This window comes from Colias croceus, chromosome 19 (genome assembly GCF_905220415.1).
Source record: "Colias croceus chromosome 19, ilColCroc2.1".
Taxonomy (NCBI): domain Eukaryota; kingdom Metazoa; phylum Arthropoda; class Insecta; order Lepidoptera; family Pieridae; genus Colias; species Colias croceus.
In genome coordinates this window covers 5,083,386-5,102,153 of record NC_059555.1, presented here as the reverse complement: position 1 = coordinate 5,102,153, position 18,768 = coordinate 5,083,386, and the positions used below count along the sequence as shown (strand labels likewise).

The 18,768-nt window shown below is 32.5% G+C and overlaps 1 protein-coding gene across 1 annotated transcript in view; it reads right to left on the bottom strand.

Annotated features, from left to right (window-relative positions):
* LOC123700498 (LIM/homeobox protein Lhx5) overlaps nucleotides 1-18,768 on the bottom strand; it is a 51,623-nt gene that overhangs the window by 27,343 nt on the left and 5,512 nt on the right. The window contains exons 2-3 of the mRNA XM_045647733.1: nucleotides 14,570-14,759; nucleotides 8,939-9,147 (exon numbers count right to left, since the gene is read on the bottom strand). Coding sequence (XP_045503689.1) covers nucleotides 8,939-9,147; nucleotides 14,570-14,759 — 399 coding nt within the window. The remainder of the gene's footprint in view (nucleotides 1-8,938; nucleotides 9,148-14,569; nucleotides 14,760-18,768) is intronic.

Genomic DNA, 18,768 nt, shown 5'->3' with positions numbered 1-18,768 from the left:
TGACATGTCTAATAGTTGTATGGATTTTCATTTCCCTTAAAAGCCCAAAAAGTATATTGATAGATCAGACGATTCTTAAAAGGTAACACTTAGAGAAATTACGATTGCGAGCGTTCATCTCTCGACCATTTTTCTTGACCACTAGGAAAGCCTAACCGAGTTATCAAGCAACTGGTCATTTTTAAAAATGATAACTTCAATTGTAACCTAAAATTACACTACGATATTATCCCCGACTGTATTACTGTAACTATAATACTTATAGCGAGGTATGGGAGTGGGCGAGCCGTGACCACAAATCGTGATCTCCTGAGATTGCGACGTGCGTGTGCAGTGGCTTTATTTTATTTGATTTACCCGTACAACAGTTTCGTGATATATATTGTTGACTGAAATGAGCATACAATAATTATTGCTGTGGTAATAATGAGTAAAGCTCAACCGATAACTACAGAAGATGGAGAATTAGCTTATCTACGTCATTTCTATGAAACGAAAAATTTATCGCTCAAATAATGTGATGGACTGAAGATTACCTTTCAACATTATCTCAGATTATATCTATCGTAAATATTTTATTCATTCTGCAATGAAATATCGTTAATAGGAGCTATCTTTATTACCATTCATATAGCATTAATGTAGCTCCTTTTATTACACCTTGACCACCGATCTTATCAGCGTAGGTACATTAAATCTATATTATGTGTATCCCAGAATCTGCAGGAATCAAAATATTCAAATATTCATCATAATACATTTCCGAAGTATGCGCGCAAAAACTGATCCATCAAACCTACTCATAAGACAATAATGATAATGAATACAAAAAGTTCCCATCAAATGAGGATAATCGCAAAATAAATAAAACAGCTGGGAACAAGTTGTCACGTAATGGCATGTTTGACACTAATGACTGGTAAGGTGGTGAGCATACGAAATCGCTCAATGAGCAGCGTACGCGCGAAACTCACTGTGACGAATCGGCAAAGGATAAAAGTTGTATGCCAATTTCACTTAACAGCCAACTTTTTGCAGCCTCGATGCATTTGAACGAGTTGCTGCAGTTTATTCGAATGAAAGTTAAGTGTGACCTAAAGTTTAACTTCGAACAAAACAGAAATTCTGCCTCACTTATTTTGAAATCAGACGAATAATGAGATATAATTTGTAACTCACAAATATAAAGCCGTACTAATTCATAATATGTACTTAATTGAATCTCCTACCCGAGACTTTACCAGTGGACAACACTGTCTTACGAGAAGCGCCAGAAGAAGACTAATAATAGACATTAATTATTACTTCCATCATACAACCCTTGTTGAAGGCACGTCTACCAAACGGTAGAACACAATACACAAAACCTGAATGCGATGTAATTAAAAGGGTTGAGCCAAACACGATCAATCTCGACTCCATCTCCCCACTTAAAGTCAAAATAATAGACGGCCAAGTCTAATGTCGCTTTTTTTCCACCCGACGAACAGCGATGGAATTGACAGGTCATCAACGCAGGCGCACGGTGACTAGGCTCTTTCTTTTGACTCACGACCTTTCAACGAAACGTAGTAACTCCGCATGGCTGCATTCGATTACCACCCTTATTCAGTAGCATAAAGAAGCAATAAATGCATGAAGCGAACTCGCGGTTACGTCCTTGGCTGTCAGATACAGCGCCTCCTGTTCAGTTCTTTTTCCGAAGATAATCTTCGGCGGCCGAGGCGTGAAGGCCGAGTGCCACACAACATGGCGTCGACAGGTTTCTTCCCGCTTTTTTACTTCTTTGTTCCCTCCATTATTGTCTATAGATTCGTATTGTCTGCAGCGTTCGATTTTGACTTGTTCTTTTTTGAATCACTGATCAACGCGGCTTTTTTAATAGCTATTTACATAATGGATTTCAAGTGAAATGTTTATTGTAAATAAAAAACGAAATATAGAGATTTCTAAGGTAGAGCAGCAGTTTGAAACATAAATGTCATCTTTTCGCAGACACTTATGATTTAGAGTTGGTCGTAAAATATTGAAAACAATATAATGGTGGAGGTCCGAATCGGTAGCCTGAGAACTTCAAACGGATGAATGTTTCGGTACAAATAAACATATTATTATAACAGATTCTAAGATGTATTAGTATTTTGTTATAAGTATTCTTCGGAGGTTTTTGTTTTTTGTTCCTGAAATTAAAATCAAAGCAATATTGGCAAGAGCTAGAAATCTAGGTAGGTACTACACGTACTTAGTATCAGTTTATGCTATAATATCCATTTCATTGTTTTATCTTTGAAAAAAAATGTGACCTGATTATAATGCAATGAATTGTGTTTCATTTCACTCTTGAATAATATTACAGATTGCTCTGCAATTCATAAACTTTTCTTCTGTTGAAATGTATTGAAAAGAAACCTTACATTATGTTAATTGGGTATGTTTTACCTTGTTGCTACTATTTCTTATGACGTTACGTCTTATGCTAACCAATTAATCCTTTTAAAAACTTTTCAATCGTAATGACTCGAATATACTGAGGTTAAGGTTTATTTTAGGTTGTGGTTAAGTGAGGAAGTGGATTGAAATGAGGCGTTTCGGGTTCGATTCCCGATCCAGGCTATTAAAGTGTTAAGGTTAGCTTGAATAATGCTACGGTCGGTTAGTTAGCATATGTTTTTAGTATGAATGGGCCATTTTTACTGAACAGCAGTTGAATTGAGTGTCGGATGTCATTATGTTTATGTTGGTATGAATTATGCGATTCTCGGAATGTGTGGGGTCGTTGAACTGTTAGATAATTTGTTAGTCGTATACCACCTTGAATGAAGTGATTAAAAATGTACATATTCATGTTCATAGGTATTTAATTATGCGTAAAATCCTTCTATCGAGTTTAGGGCGGTACGTAAAAAAAATTGCGTATTGAGAATCATATCATTTTTAGTAACACTTGTGTAAGAAAAAAACAAACAAGTACCTACATAATGTAGTAGGTATATTAGCTCTCTCGTTACCATCTCCTCGTAAGATAAATTCACTATGTACTTTAAGACGAATCATTTATAAAACTGTCATCTTACAATCGTTCAGAAACGACCTCTGAAGTTTGAACCCTTACTACAGCAGGGGCCTTACCGGGGGTAGATAAGGAAATAATATTTCCTTTCTTTACTCCCTCTTTTCCCTTTAACATATCTATACATATATATCATTTACGATTGATTCAGAACGTAGATTCGATCTTAGATTTCAGTTTTAGCGGAAATTAATTTTTGCGTAGTTGATTTATAGCAGGTCGTTTTATCGTAACTTTTACACTACACTGTTTTCGTAATGATACTATCGCGCCAAATTAATGTAATTGCAAAGAAGTCTGCCTAAAACAACCACTGAAATTAAAACGAAATCAGAAACTACATAGAGAGCTCTATTAGATCTCTTGTGCAGTGTGCTCTATGTTAAATTTTAGATGTAACTATTTATATCTTCTTATCTACAAAAATTGATCTGTACCTATATGCCAGGTCGTACAATTCTTATTTCGTGTATTTACACATTTATACCTACAACGGAAATTGTAACAATAGTTGTGAAGGATCCTTAAGTTTTTTGCAACCGAAATTCAATATCATATCAAACATTTTTAGCCCAAGTTTTAACTGACAGCTGGTATGTGAATCAAAAACAGTCAACAAATACTCACTGACCGCCAATTTCACGCCATTTACCTGCGCACAATACTGGCGCGGAAAAAAGAAAAAAATAATGCGAAAAAATTAAAAAGTGAACTCGATTCTTTACTGCCAGGAACGCGCGAGATATAACTTAATGTTGCCATTCGAAAATTTAACAAGCCCCAGAGAAATAAGAATTCGAAATATAAAAAATTATGAATTATTCCGATGGTATAGTTATGGAAAAAAATCATACGTATGCTCAATCAAAATTATCCATTTATGGCTGCGATTACTAAACTCGACTCCGAGCATGACAACTAATAATTACTAATAAACCCTCGAAAAGCTCAAATCGGCCAAATTACGCTAAACGTTGGAGTTAACCCTCGAATCGTCGCCGACAATTACAGTTAATAAATAATAATTTTAATAATAAGCGTGCACAAAAAGTCATACCGTCGCCAGTTTAGATAGAATCCTGGTCGGTCATAAAATTGTTCGGAGAGCAGTAGCTTTAGAGGACGATAATGGGTCAAAAACGGTGGTCTTGATTTAATACGCTGGGCACGTCTCCTAATGGCGAGCGGTAACAATCGGCCAGCACTAGCGATTATAACGATTATTGTCGATAACTTGTATCGACACCGGCTATTTGGTTAGTCAGTCGATTATCGATAATTTACCTTCAGGGTACGCTCCTGACGCTGTAAATTGTCCAACCATTAGTTTTTTATTGATGTTTTGTTTGCATCTATACGGACGCTTTCCAATACTGTCTGTCAATATTACCTCCGCTATCGCTGTTTGATTGCGAATGAAAGTGATTGTAAGGCAATCATAGATAAAATAAGTGCAACATGTTTTCACGCTGTGGTTCTAGAGTGCTGTATTACCTACTCATAAGCTTTTCCCGTAAGTAACATACACTGCGTAATAACAATATATTATTGTATACACTGTTACATCTATAATTAACAATTATATATTTCTACCTTAACACAAAAACTAATTGCAAACATATAAACGAGTAATGGGTATTGGTTTCACACTCATCTCGAGACCCACGATTCCATTAACCGAAGTTATTGTTCTTGTAATATCCTAAAAACGCCATAAATTTTAAAATAATGTTTTATTACTCTGTGTCATATAGAATTTTGCGAAGCCTGAACATCGTATAAACGGATAAGTCCGGAGTACCGTTACGGCGCATCGAGTTCGAGGCACACGTTTTACTACCTATAATTCTATTCCACGAGTACGTATAAAATAGAAACTTGGGTCTAGCGAGCTTTCAAAAACGCTACATTAAAACATCATAAACTTCAAACATAAACGTTTACTGCGGCGATTTTACGAGCACGCTACCTATCGATCGTTTTGTCGATAAATAAAAATTAATGGTTGAACATAGAGCTCGATCGTAGCGCGCTGAGAACTCCGTCCTGAAATATATCTTAAAATGTGATTCTTGCCTTTATGTTCCGTAAATCTCTACAATGATTATCGTGTGACGTGACTGACACAGGCCTCGGAAGTCGGATCATGCATCACGGCAACTGTATTGTACCAACTCATTTCTAGTTTGTAATAGATGATCTAAGCTGTTAGTTTATTTCCAATAAATAATAATATGTTGATACAAGAATATTGCGGTTAACTCGCCTTCATTACAGATGCTCGTTTTCAATAATGTTTATAAAAGATTGCAGTTTAATAAAACAAGCAAAATTACTTATCATTTTTGGTTTTACACAGACAGAAGTGATCATAGAGCGTTATATAGAGCACAGTTTCAAAAACTTTCTCATTCTACAAACTTGCCAATAACCTACTCATATTCGCTAAAATATAGTCGCAGTCTTATTAACTCGATCAGTCTATGCAGTATGTCTCCCCAGCCCTCCTCCAATGGAGGTACATCCCAAATAGGATTCTATCGGATTCCTCCATTCCACACCGTTCGCTCCCAACGTGATACTACATAACCAAGTATACAACAACCGTATATAGATTTTAACACAAGGGACTAAGAATCGTAATACGACAACCACGAATTTTGCGGTTGAATGGTTTTGTTTACGTCGGTATTTTGTTTTTTATACTTTACGGTTGACATTTGTGTTAGTTCGTGAATACTTTTACTTATATATTGTTTTTGTCTTGTCTAAAGTCAAGTTATAATACTTAAATTAATGTCCGTCATAACGAATCATCTGTTATAAACAGTTCGATCAGGTATACATTTTACAATTATAGCATTCAAAACTTCGACAGTTTAATATGTGTCGTCTACTCTACATCCTTCATTTTTCTAAAACGCAAATCATCTAAGTAACTTAATCATATCCAATAAACGAGAAGAGTGTATTTGATGTGGTATTAAATTTTCTCTGGTCTGCACACGCTAAGGCCACAATCTGTACCAGCTACACTCTACAGCAAGGGAGTCCGTCCAGCCGCGCACGATAACGTCGAAACGTCACATGCACGCGCGGGAATTAACCGCCATTTTTGCACACTTTTTTTAATGTGCTAATGGTAATTGGAGTATTGGAACATGTAATGATAAAACAAAATGATTGAAATCCAAAAAAAAATAACTTAACCACCTTTTGAAAAAAAGCCCTTTCCTATGACAATATTTTTTCCTTCATATTCGGAACCAGACCAGTAGATTTCTAATGTACATGATCAATTCACAATGTCATATTAATTGATCCAAATACTGAAATTATATAAAGTCGCCGGTACTTATCACATCTCCTACCGAACGGTGCATTTTTTTTTAAATTACCATGAAAATAATAGAAGAAATTAGCATAACAAAACATTAATATCATAACTGCTTACGTTTTCATTCTTATCCCTCAATGGGGTCGAACCCCCTTCACAAACAATCTCCAGGCTCCCGGCTATTTGTACTGCAACCGATACGAGGGAGCGGATGTGTTTTTGTTTGAAATGGGCACGCTCTGACGCTTCTTGGTCATGTTAGCCTGGTACTTTTCTACCGCTTATGAATTATGATTTTTTTCATATTCCATTTATTACCAACTAAATAGAGTTAATTTTAAAAGCTCTCTATCTTGAAATATATCTCAATTTTCTATTTATAATTTTAACCAGAAATTTGTAACTACATATGATTTTAAGCAGGTAAAAATACAAAACAAAAACAGCTACATAACCAATTAATTAAGTAGGTATCATGTCTAGTGTCTACGGTCTACCCCTAATTGAATAATTTTAAATTTGCAAAATAATAGCGAGTGTTGCTTTCAAATTTATATCCTTAAAAACCTACCATAATTTCTACATAAGCCTCTTAACCCTCACGTTAGGGTTCCCTAATCTCATGAGGCCCAGACCAGTGGAAACGATTTTGTATTTGCTATCATATATTATCTGTATAAGCTCAGAAGAGGGGGATATTATCTATCCTGGCCCACAGCCCTCTTGACATTCTCATAGAAAAGATAAACCTAATGGAAGAAATTTCATGTTCAATTCAATCAATTATACGATTTTATTTGACGTCTCTATAGACTTCATATTTTTATTAACTTCTATGGTGAATGTCAAATTCAAAGATTAGAGAAATGATAGAGTTATGAAAAAAACTTTACATCAACAGCATTTCCCCCTGTTTATATATATCCAGTCTAGCTAACAATATCTAAACACAATTACATCGAACAAACAAGCGACGCCGCGGGCGTACACATGTTGCGGATTCACTGAACAAACTGATTCCAAAATCTATAGACTCTAAAATAAAACCAATCGTTCCAGACGTTAAAATAAATTTAATTATAAGAAATGCGTTTTTGTGAATTTTGTTGAGAGTGAAAGGCTGCAATTCAAGTTGCAATAAAATCTTTTCGAGCAATATTAAAACATTTCAATGTTTATAAAACTTCAGATTGTTATATATTTTAAATCATCGCTATAATAAAGCGTCTTGCTACCAAGATAAATACGATTCAATGAAAATTTAATAATTGATAAGCGAAATAAACCCTCTACATCAAACTCGAAACATAATAATTCAAAGATGATCCAGTAGCACAAACTGAATTCATTAATACAGCCGTAGTATATATACCTACGTATACTAATCAACCTTCTAAAACCAGTCGATCCGGATTCAGTGTATTGATATAAATGGATACCATGTTCAAATTACAATCTCAATTAAATATTCCAGAGCAATAAAAATGTTAGACGGATTCATAAACCTATTCTCTATGAAGACATCACAATATTTATACGTCTCATATGCATATTTCAATTTTCTTCTACATCTGTACCTAACCCTTGTCTATGGTTTTTTCCATCTCACGTCAAGAAAGCGGTAAAATAAAAAAGTAAAAAGTTGTCTATGCCACTACCGCGTAGAGACGTGGCTAATGTGTAATGCGGTTGGCTTTTTGTCCAACGCCTTCGACTTTTTACAGTCTTTTTTCTTCACTTCAGTTACGGTTCGTATTGATCGAAAAATTCGATTTCAAAGTGGGTCCCCCGTTTTTATTGCTGTCGTGATACGTTCTTAACAATAAATGTTTTTCGATCGGTGAACGCAATCACATGTCACGTATCACGTTTAAAAATCGATGACGATGATAGAAAAGTAATTATTCAGCATCGATTGGCTAGCAGCGAATACCTTAATGGGACAATAGCGGACCTCATTTATTTAATTTTTTATGTGACAACGTCCAATTGCGTACGTGCTACTGCGGCGTAATGTTTGGTCTTGGAACAAGCTTTTAATCATACTCGCTGCAAATATTGAATGTACAAATGGAAGCAATTTTGTTATGACATGAATTGTTTACAATTACGTTAAAGTTACATTTAATTTGACTAAAATTATTGTCGCAAGACAACTTTACTAATTGCCACCATTACTCGTAAAAGGTCATAACAACAACCATAGTCAGCTCTTGTAGCTTTAGCTCTAACTACTCTATATGTATGTCCATAATACAATTACCACATCCATGAACGTCAACTCCAAACTGTCCATAGGTATGTTCATAATAAAATTATCACATCTATGAACGTCAACTAAATTCTAAATTCACTTTATTACTTCTTAACTGATTCGCAGCGCGGCACCACAGAAGAAAATCAATTAGGAACTACTTACAACTCGTTGGCAAAGACGTGTATTTTCTCGATTGGTTTAACAAATACTTATTAATTCCAAAACATATAAAGTACCAAGAAGACTTCGCGAAATAGTAAAAATAGCTACTTACAATGTGTCGGTGCCTTTCCAGCAAGGTAATCCTCTTTACATATGAATTTGTTGTCATCCAAGACGTATAGTTCTTCACCAGTTGACAGCTGCTTTCTGCAGACGAGGCAGGTAAAGCAGTTGAGGTGGAAGACTTTTTCCCGCGCTTTCCTGACCAGGTCCGATGGTGAGATCCCGTGGCCGCAGCCGCTGCATTTTGTACCATATCGCCTGGGAACAAGATTGAAAGTATCGTTTAATAATGTTTTATATTGAGTATTTATAAGAGGCACACGTAATATCTTAACAAAATCGAGTATACATATTATTTGCAAAGTATCTATGTACTGTTTGAAAATATGTATTTTTTATATGATGATACAGATCACATACATTGACTTCTGCCATCTGTATTTTTATAGTGATTTATTTATTTACACGCAAATACTTTTCAGGTTAGATATTTATGAAGTTTGATCATAAAACTTCTTTAGGTACCTATGCCACATTAGTTAGAATTTATAATTTTATAGCAGGAACTTATTGGTGTAGGAATTTAAGAGAGGTAATGAAGATAATAATTATTATACAACATATTACAACAATAACAAATAAATTTAAATTAAACAAGTTTGAAAACTTTATTAACTATCTTGGTGAATTATTTATTTCAGTGGGTAAGTTTATAAAGTACGAAGACTTTAAATACAAAATTAATTACTTACAAATATCAATTGTTATTTAACAAACGTAAAAGATTAAGAAGTAATTAATATGCAAATTCTTTCACAAAACAGTAGGTAAGTACCTACTTATGGCATTGATATTTCTCTGGAAATTATATGAATTATATAACCTATTATACATTCAGTTTAAATAATATAGAGCCAGAAAAAATCTAATTCTATTCTACAATTCAGCACATCATCCATTTAAAAAAGAAATGGAATAGTTATTCGTCTATAAAAATACAAAAAAGTTGTATTTGGGTTGAATTTCGAAATTATAAACTAAACTAAGATCTATAAAAACCGCAGTATCACTGACGACCTGTTGATTTCTCATATCCAATCATAAATAACAATATCTGGATTAAAAATAGCATAAATTGCCGAACACGACGTCCGCCGAATAAAATATGAGTCATAAACATAATTTAGACATCGCTTCCCAGATACTTCGACATCGATATTTAGAATATCAATAAATCGATATTCAAAATCGTTAGCTTGTAATGACCGATGATAATTTAAAATCCAAGTTTGTATCAAATTTGAATGTAAGGCTGAGTGCAAACTGAGTCAGGGCCGTTGTGTCGCCGTGTGTATACGGCTCGTGTAGGCTTTTATTACTTTATTACTTATCAAAGTTATAACCAGAGCTACGGTTACCAGTTTAATATGTCCTTACCCTATAAATCTATGTCGGAAGAACCATAAAAGTTGTAAAACTGCATGTTATTTAGTACAGTTAACCGTTGTCTTCGCTCTACGCTATTGCATGCTTTCATAGTTGCGAAAATTCCGATGCTTAGTATTAGCTCTATGTAGGACGTAGGTATTTTACGGTCTAAGACTTGAGATAAAATAATATAGATCCATGCAATGTCGTTAATCGGCAGCGTTTATGGTTCTACTTTATTATAATTTAATTGACGAACATGATTGCCAGGTACCTACTATAAATTATGCCTACCTATTATTAAGAAATTTTGCAGGTAATTTAAATTATTAATTTACTTATGATGAACATGTTCAATAAGAACTGGAAAACACTAGAATGTGACCTAACTATGTATTTAATATTATTTATAGGACCAACATGAATTATTTATATATTTGAACTATCATATGATTCGGTGAGTTTGGGAATAGCCAATAGGTACTCTTTCGAACAACTTTAAGAACTCTACCATGTATCACCTAAAAAATTAATTGTAAATTTTATATAATTTCAATATTTAATTGAATACAGCTACCTAATTTTTCTTCAACACGCTCCACATAAAATTTGTTCTACACAATCTCTTTTAAAATGCGCACTAAGCTGAAACCCGGAAGTAATAAAGTAGCCAGATGAATGTCGATACAATAAATAACTTTTGGCTATAAAATATGAAATTATGTGATAACGGTGGTCGATCGTGCGATGGCTGATTTTAGGTCAATATCAAAGAAACTATTCCGCCAATGTATCACAAATTGTTGACGGACACGTATCGTATAACACGCGATTTATATTTAGACAGCATTTACTGTAATACAGTGTTAATTAAACAAGTCGGAGTGCTATTTCTTGTAAGCGTTCGCGAATGGAAAGCTATGAAAAATTGTTACCATTAACCACGTCAATATACTTCCTGGACAGCATTTATTATCTATACGTATTTGTTATAGTAAATTTTTTTGCCTTTTTAAATCGTGTAATAGTAAATAATAATTTATAATAATTGGTCGTCATAGTAAGAAATAATAATATGTACTATAAAAATGTTTGTTTACTTCTTGAATTCCATGACTCTATGAACACAGCATTGTTGTGTATGAAAACAAATCATTTTACACTAGAGAACTTCAATAGCGAACTACAAGATAATTTTATTTAGCAATTAGAGAATTTCTCGAATGTAAAATCCCAAACGATGTATATTGTATAGCCTCGTTTTGTTTACAGCTGTGATAAATAACGAATTATAATTAATTAAGTGTGCATTAACGGGTTGTAAAACACATTACGAATATATTTAGTAATGTAGATCTAAAGCTATGAAAATTAGAGACAGTATAACATCGGACAAGTCTGAAATTCACTGTTTTTATTATTTTATCATCACTTTGAATTATTACCAGGCAATTTGCATAAACGATGGAGGTCGCATGAATAAAACATAAACTCTGTGGTACGTTGGCAGTCCGCCATGTTATCCACACGTTGCTGCCAATTTTGAAAAATGTTCGAATTTAATTTGAATTCAACTTTGGAATTTTCTTTTGTTTCTAGAAAAAATATGTTTTTATTGTCTTCATAATTTATGATATTTTAAATGGACAAAAATCTATTAGGTATGTATTTTTTATACTATAAAGTATAAACCGTTATGGCAGTTTATTATTTTTTACTGGTTTTTATTGTTATTTTTTATGGGAATTAATTTTTTCTTTGGAAGATTCTTTATTTTATATTTAACTTCTCAATAATGATTTAATGTTTTTTTTAATAAACGATAGGTATGCATCTATAATCAAATTCAAGTGTTTTAGAGTGAGTCGAAAGTTATACATAATAAGTTATCTATAAACTGCCTAATATCACAGTATAAATATATTTTCATATAATATTTTATTCAAATTATCAAAAGGTTGCACCTGTGCATTTATAAAAGTTAAATGTAACTCGGCCAAACAATTTAAACTAACACAATAATGGCGGAGTGTCAAGGAGCGGAAATGACGTCACTTAGGTTTAGGAAGTTGAAATGTCACTGAATGAACTCATCACGTAACAAATTGGCCAAGGTGCGGATTGTAACTCCATATGCGTTAAATGTCAGTGCGTTTGGTACTTGTAAGTTATACAATTTAATGAATAACTAGAATTATAATACTTTTAGAAGTAATCTGAAATGCCTAAGGGCGTATTCAGAAAGAAAGCTTGAAACTTATAAGCGCTTATAAGCGCTTATCGGCGCTTATCAGCGCTGGTAACCCGCGTTGGAAAATATATGAACATGCGCCGATAAGCGCTGATCGGCGCCGACAAGTTTGTTGAAACTTGTTGGAACTTGTCGGCGCCGATCAGCGCTTATCGGCGCATGTTCATATATTTTCCTGCGCGGGTTACCAGCGCCGATAAGCGCTGATAAGCGCTTATAAGCGCTTATAAGTTTCAAGCTTTCTTTCTGAATACGCCCTAAGTTATAGCAGCCTTATAATAAACTCAGCTTTAAGTATGAATTTACAAGAAGCAGGTTTAAATAAATTTGATTCTCACGCTATAATCATACCAACAAAAAAAATGGTGTACCTACACAATATATATGCAAAATCAATCATTTTAATAGGTAATAATAAAAAAATACTGTCCTGTAAACAAATAAACTATTACATTGATTACTTTGTTTTGAAACTCAAGATTTTATTTCCCTTTAAAATTGTTGTCAACGTAAAAACCACTAAAAAATAAATGAATCCATCAAGACAGCGGAAGTCGTAAGTGAAGCGCTTTCCGCTGCGCCGGTAAATACGGGCAATTTTTGACAATTGGGCGCCATATGATTAAATTTGGATTAAATAAACAATCAAATAATTTTACAGAAAAAGGAAAGTTATAAGAAAAATGAGAGTTTGTTTACACCTGCAAACGGTTACCTATACTTTTTCTTTGAATTATAAGATTTATAATGTACCTAAAAAGTTTTATTCTGTTTACATACAAACTTTGACTAAATTATTCTTATGTGTTTATTGTGAATAGGTAATTTCTATATTCTTGTATTTTTTAAACATAAGGTATTCGATTAAAAAATAGGTATGTAAGGTAGAGAGCTCTACCTTACATATTTCTTAATTGTTGGTACCTTATTGTGTTTATGCAATAAAAACTAGTTTTATCTAGTATGTTAGGTATTTATATTTAATAATAAATGTACACACTGTATACCTCAGCCATCACACAGTTTAAGTACATCGCAAGTGGGCTAACTAATTCGCATTAATAACGAAAACAATAAGAAACGGTAATATCTCCGCAACTAAGGTTTTTATGGTTTGTTCATCAATGTGAGAATGCGCCTAACGATAATGTCGGCTAAACATCATTTATCATTTACAAGCGATCTAACATAAAGCTGAATTAAAATAACAAATAACTTCCGATTCAGTATGTAGTTTTTATATGAAACTCTTGTGAATTCTGTCATATTATCGCGATTATATCGATATACAACGATGATCTTGGTGGATGCGTGTTTTATAATTACATGCTATTTCTTGTAAAGTAAGACTATTATTATAATGTCTTGCAAGTACTAATTTCTGATATCCCTGGAAGCTATAAATCTGTCCGTTAAACGTATGTAACTAGAAACATAAAATAAATGTTTGTTTAACTCATGAGTTAACCAACTCACTTTATATTTATTTAAGTGATAAACGATTTAATTTAGATATTTCACAGTGATCAAAAGTCTAAATAGTTAATGTATCCAAGCCATAACGCCAGTATAAGGAGAAAATTTATTTCTCTAATCACCAATAGGTAGGTACCCACAATCTAAAGATTCCATTGCACAGACTCAACACCATAGCCCCACGCTCAACTGACAAAATCATTCCTGCAGAAGAGTTTATTGCCTCTAGAGTAGCATTTTTTTTATAATGAAAAATTCTATAAAAAACAGTAAAACTTCTTATATTAATCAATAAGTTCACTTTTCCTCTTATATAATAAGTAATTTAAATGTTCCGGGGTCTTGAAGTATATAAATTCAAAAATATACCATGCTTCTTGCCGAGATCATATCTTGCATTACCCCATGATATTACAAATGTAGGGTTTAACTTTTTAAAATCCTTTAAATTTGTCCTCCAATTCTAAACATTCCATCGCACAGACCCATAGACATTTTAAAACATAGACAAATCATTAGACTCACCTGAAAAAATCATTCCTACAGAACAGTTTGTTATCCCTAGAGTAGCATTTGTCCGCGAGCGGCGCGCGGCAGTCCGCGCATCGCACGCACGCGGCGTGCCACGCGCGCTCCAGCACGTGGAGGAGGAACTTGTCCAGGATCGGCTTCTCGCAGCCGGCGCACGCCATCGCGCCGCCTGCTTCGCCTCTTCCTAGAGAAGGAATATAATTATTATAACTATAGGCTGCAATGGATGATTAAAAACTGTTGAGGGAATTTATAGGGTTTGATGAAAAAAATTGTGTATACTTAAATAAAAGATGTAAACGACATTTTTAAGAAAAGCCTTGCAATTTTGAGCAAAATGATAAAGCTCTACATAACCAGAGATGGTTATGTAGAGCTCACTCTACTAATCACTAAGTTCTAGGTAAGTACATCTTTGTACTAATGAGCGAATTATTGAAAAATGTTTTTTAAATCTATCACCTCACCTATTTCACCTACCTACTTGATATATTCAGAGTATAAATTCAGGTTCAGACATGATAGCTTCATTAAAGATAGAGACAATAATTTTAACATTATCTTTGTATTACACTATAAGTCTTCGATTAAATGCGAATTTAAAAACAAGCAGGACAAGATAGCTAACATCGTAAGTAACAACATTTGTTCTACGACTTTTGGCATAACGCAATTAATTATTTTTAAATGATTTTTTAAACTTTTATTGTACTCTCCTAATATTTGTCTATGTTCATTTGTCTATGTTCTATTCATTATCGGATGGACGACGCGACGCCTTCTTCCCCCTCTCGTTCGCTTCTTGTTTACGTAATTTTTGGGAGGCGTAGAGTTTATAATATTCAAACGGAAAATTAAATGAATATTTATTTTTGTATGAAAATAAAATCTAACAAATTATCAAAAGTCGTAGAACAAAAGTTGTTGCTTATGATGTTAGCTATCTTGTCCTGCTAGGTTGCCGGTGTTTTACAAGTAACCCTGTATGTGTAGGTATATATGTATTTATAATAAGTTCCTACACTGTAACATGTATTAATTATTAGGAAAGAATTACAGGTATTAATAATAAGGCGAACAACTTCGCGACCCACATTTAACATTTAACAAATAAATTAAAAACTTTTAATTACTTGCCAATTAAATAAACATATAGAAAGCGATCGAATAAATTTCCAATTAATAATTAATATCCTGTGATAACGTTTCGCATAAAAATGTAAACAACACCGGATGAAATATATCTTTGTAAAGTTAAAATTGCAAGGGCACGTTAAGGTCCTATTTAATAATTTTAAAGTAACTAATACTAAGGAATGACACAATGCAGGTGTGAATTGAATTATTACGTAATGACACGCGAAATTTTGTATAAATTACCAGTTTTATTACGATGCTAGCATGACTATAAACTAAGTTCAATTTATATCCACTACTGACTACACTATTTACCTGTATATTATGTTATGTTTGTATAATTCTAATTTTATCAAAAGCTTACAAAATTTGTAATAACTAATTTTAATTACCATCAAGTCTATATAGGTAGAAATATTATACGTACACATAGTGACATAATTTAGGAACTAATAACTGTATTAAAAAAAAACTTTCAGGAATCTGTAATTTACCTATAGGCTATATTAGGTAGAGTAATTAGGTTCTAGCCTAACTCCTATTTTCTTAATTTATCCTATACGTTTATAATATCCATATTTCCATTAACTCATTTTCCCATTGCTGCCATATTAATAAAATTATAGAGTCATCAACATTTTATAAGACAGTCCGATAAATTGTTGTTAAAATTTAATAAATTTATAAAACAAATAAAAATAAATATTAACATTCACAACAGTTTACTTTTATTTTGGAAACATTACATTAAAAGGGTTTTTAATGTACACCGTGATGCAAATAAGACTAAAATGTTTTTGTGATTATAATTTACTGTAACAAACTCAATAAAATTATGAATTTATTTAACTTGGTGGACTTATTTAGCTGCTACCACTTTTCCCTTTACGCATTACGATAAGATATTCTAATTATTAAGAATTCAAGGTAGGTATATTATCAAGAGATCTAAACATTGGTTCTTAATTCTTATGTACATTTTTGTTAACAAAGATTTTAATAATGAGAATATAATAAGACTTATTTATTTCCTCCCTCAATACAGATACCTACTTGATAGACCAAATCTATACTAACTAATATTATAGAGCTGAAGAGTTTGTTTGTTTGTTTGAACGCGCTAATCTCAGGAACTATACTGGTCCGATTTGAAAAATTCTTTCGGTGTTAGATAGCCCATTTATCAAGGAAGGCTAATCCTAAATAATTCAGTTACATAGAATTGCGTATGCATATATAAATGGGATATTTTAACGATTACCCAAAGAACGGGTCTAGGGTTGATAAAGGTCCAAGTATTAAATAACGAAACATTCAATGTCTAACTATTTTACGTAAAGTAAAGCTAGCAATCGTAAAGTTGGTAGCAGAATGGCTGAACGTAATAGGATTGAGTTTTACGATCGATAAAGCATAGTTGAATAAAGTTTTATTAACGTAAGCTATTACTGGTTACCACGCATCATGTATGTAGGAAATGTATGGGTATACTGCGATGTATTCACTTATAGCTTTTAATCCATACAAGTCGATATCATCCATTCAATCAATATCAAAATTCAAGGTTCTCAATGTTTTATTGTATTATCGATAGTAGCTTTTTTTTGCAAAAAAGTGTAAATAAATTTTTTGAAAATTTTGAAGTCGAAAGTAGATTGGTTGTGAAGATATGAAATATTGGGGAAAGCCTCTTGGAATTTTGCAAAATTAATCATAGATTTTAAAATGATGTAGGTATTTTACAGGCGGCCCATTTCAGGAGAGTTCACAGAATTCTAAATTGTAATCTCATTAAAATTTCTTTACTTTAATTATTAAAAAATATAATTAAAGAAACAATATACTAAACCCTGAATATTTTAATACCAAACTACCTACGAGAAGACTACTGATTATTATTAAGTAGTTAGCTTGTCGTTAGAGTCAAGACTGATTATTTTTTATAGGTTAAGTACTTATATTAAAATTATAAACTGCCTTGCAAATTACATAGGTAGGTACCTAATAAAATATTTGAGGAGTCTCACTATTAAGGAGATTCACACGATCATAAAAGTTATAATATTTTTTTTATATATATAATATCTATTATACCTAATTTTATTTTGATACATAGTTACCTATAGCTCTATAAATAAAGAAAATGCTTCAATATAAATAACAAATAAACAGCACCCGCTTTTGTTGATCTGACACTATGAAAAATAACATAGAGTTCTGAATATATTCAGAGAACTCTATTTATTAGATATTACAACGTTATTAATAATATTGATAAAGACAATCAATTAGTGCATAACGTTCAAAATAAATTTAAAACATTACCTATTGAAACAATTTATTGCAAAGTGAGTGCATGATAATATAAAAATCTTATCAAAGCTTTTTTTTAGATATAGAATTTTATATTACTTTATATTTACTTACCTATATTATCCAAAGATATATTACATAGGTATAATTAATTATATATAGGTATAGTTAGTGAAAAACTTTTATTCAATATTACTCTTCTTTTTTATATTTACGCTCCGTATCACAACAGTTCGCACAGTAAATCCTAACCCAAATAACGTGAGGTTATGTTATTCTTTTTAATTTTTTAAACATCTGACATTTATTAGTTAAATTTATGAAGGTCGTCGTTATTCCTCCGAAACTGCTCGATTGGTTACGCACCATTTGAAATGTGTTCAAAATCAGCGTATCACCTCTTTGCTCATATTTTAACTGAGAACATAACCCTTGACGATATTACCTTTAAAAATATATTTGTATACCTACTTATGAAATTTTAACCGTTATAAAAAGCAGAAATATCATTCGCTAACAAAATTTCATAGAAGTCTAACTGTAAGGAACTAGGTTCTTTTCTAATTTAAAGCAGCTTATTTAAATCTTGTATCAATAGGTAGATACACTCGTACAAAGTTACATATACCTATCGTAATCCCTTAGTTTAAGCACAGATAATATAATACTATAGGTAGATACTGTTTTAGTAAGAGCTTTATGGTTATTAAAGTTACTTAACATAACTGTCCCGGATATAAGTC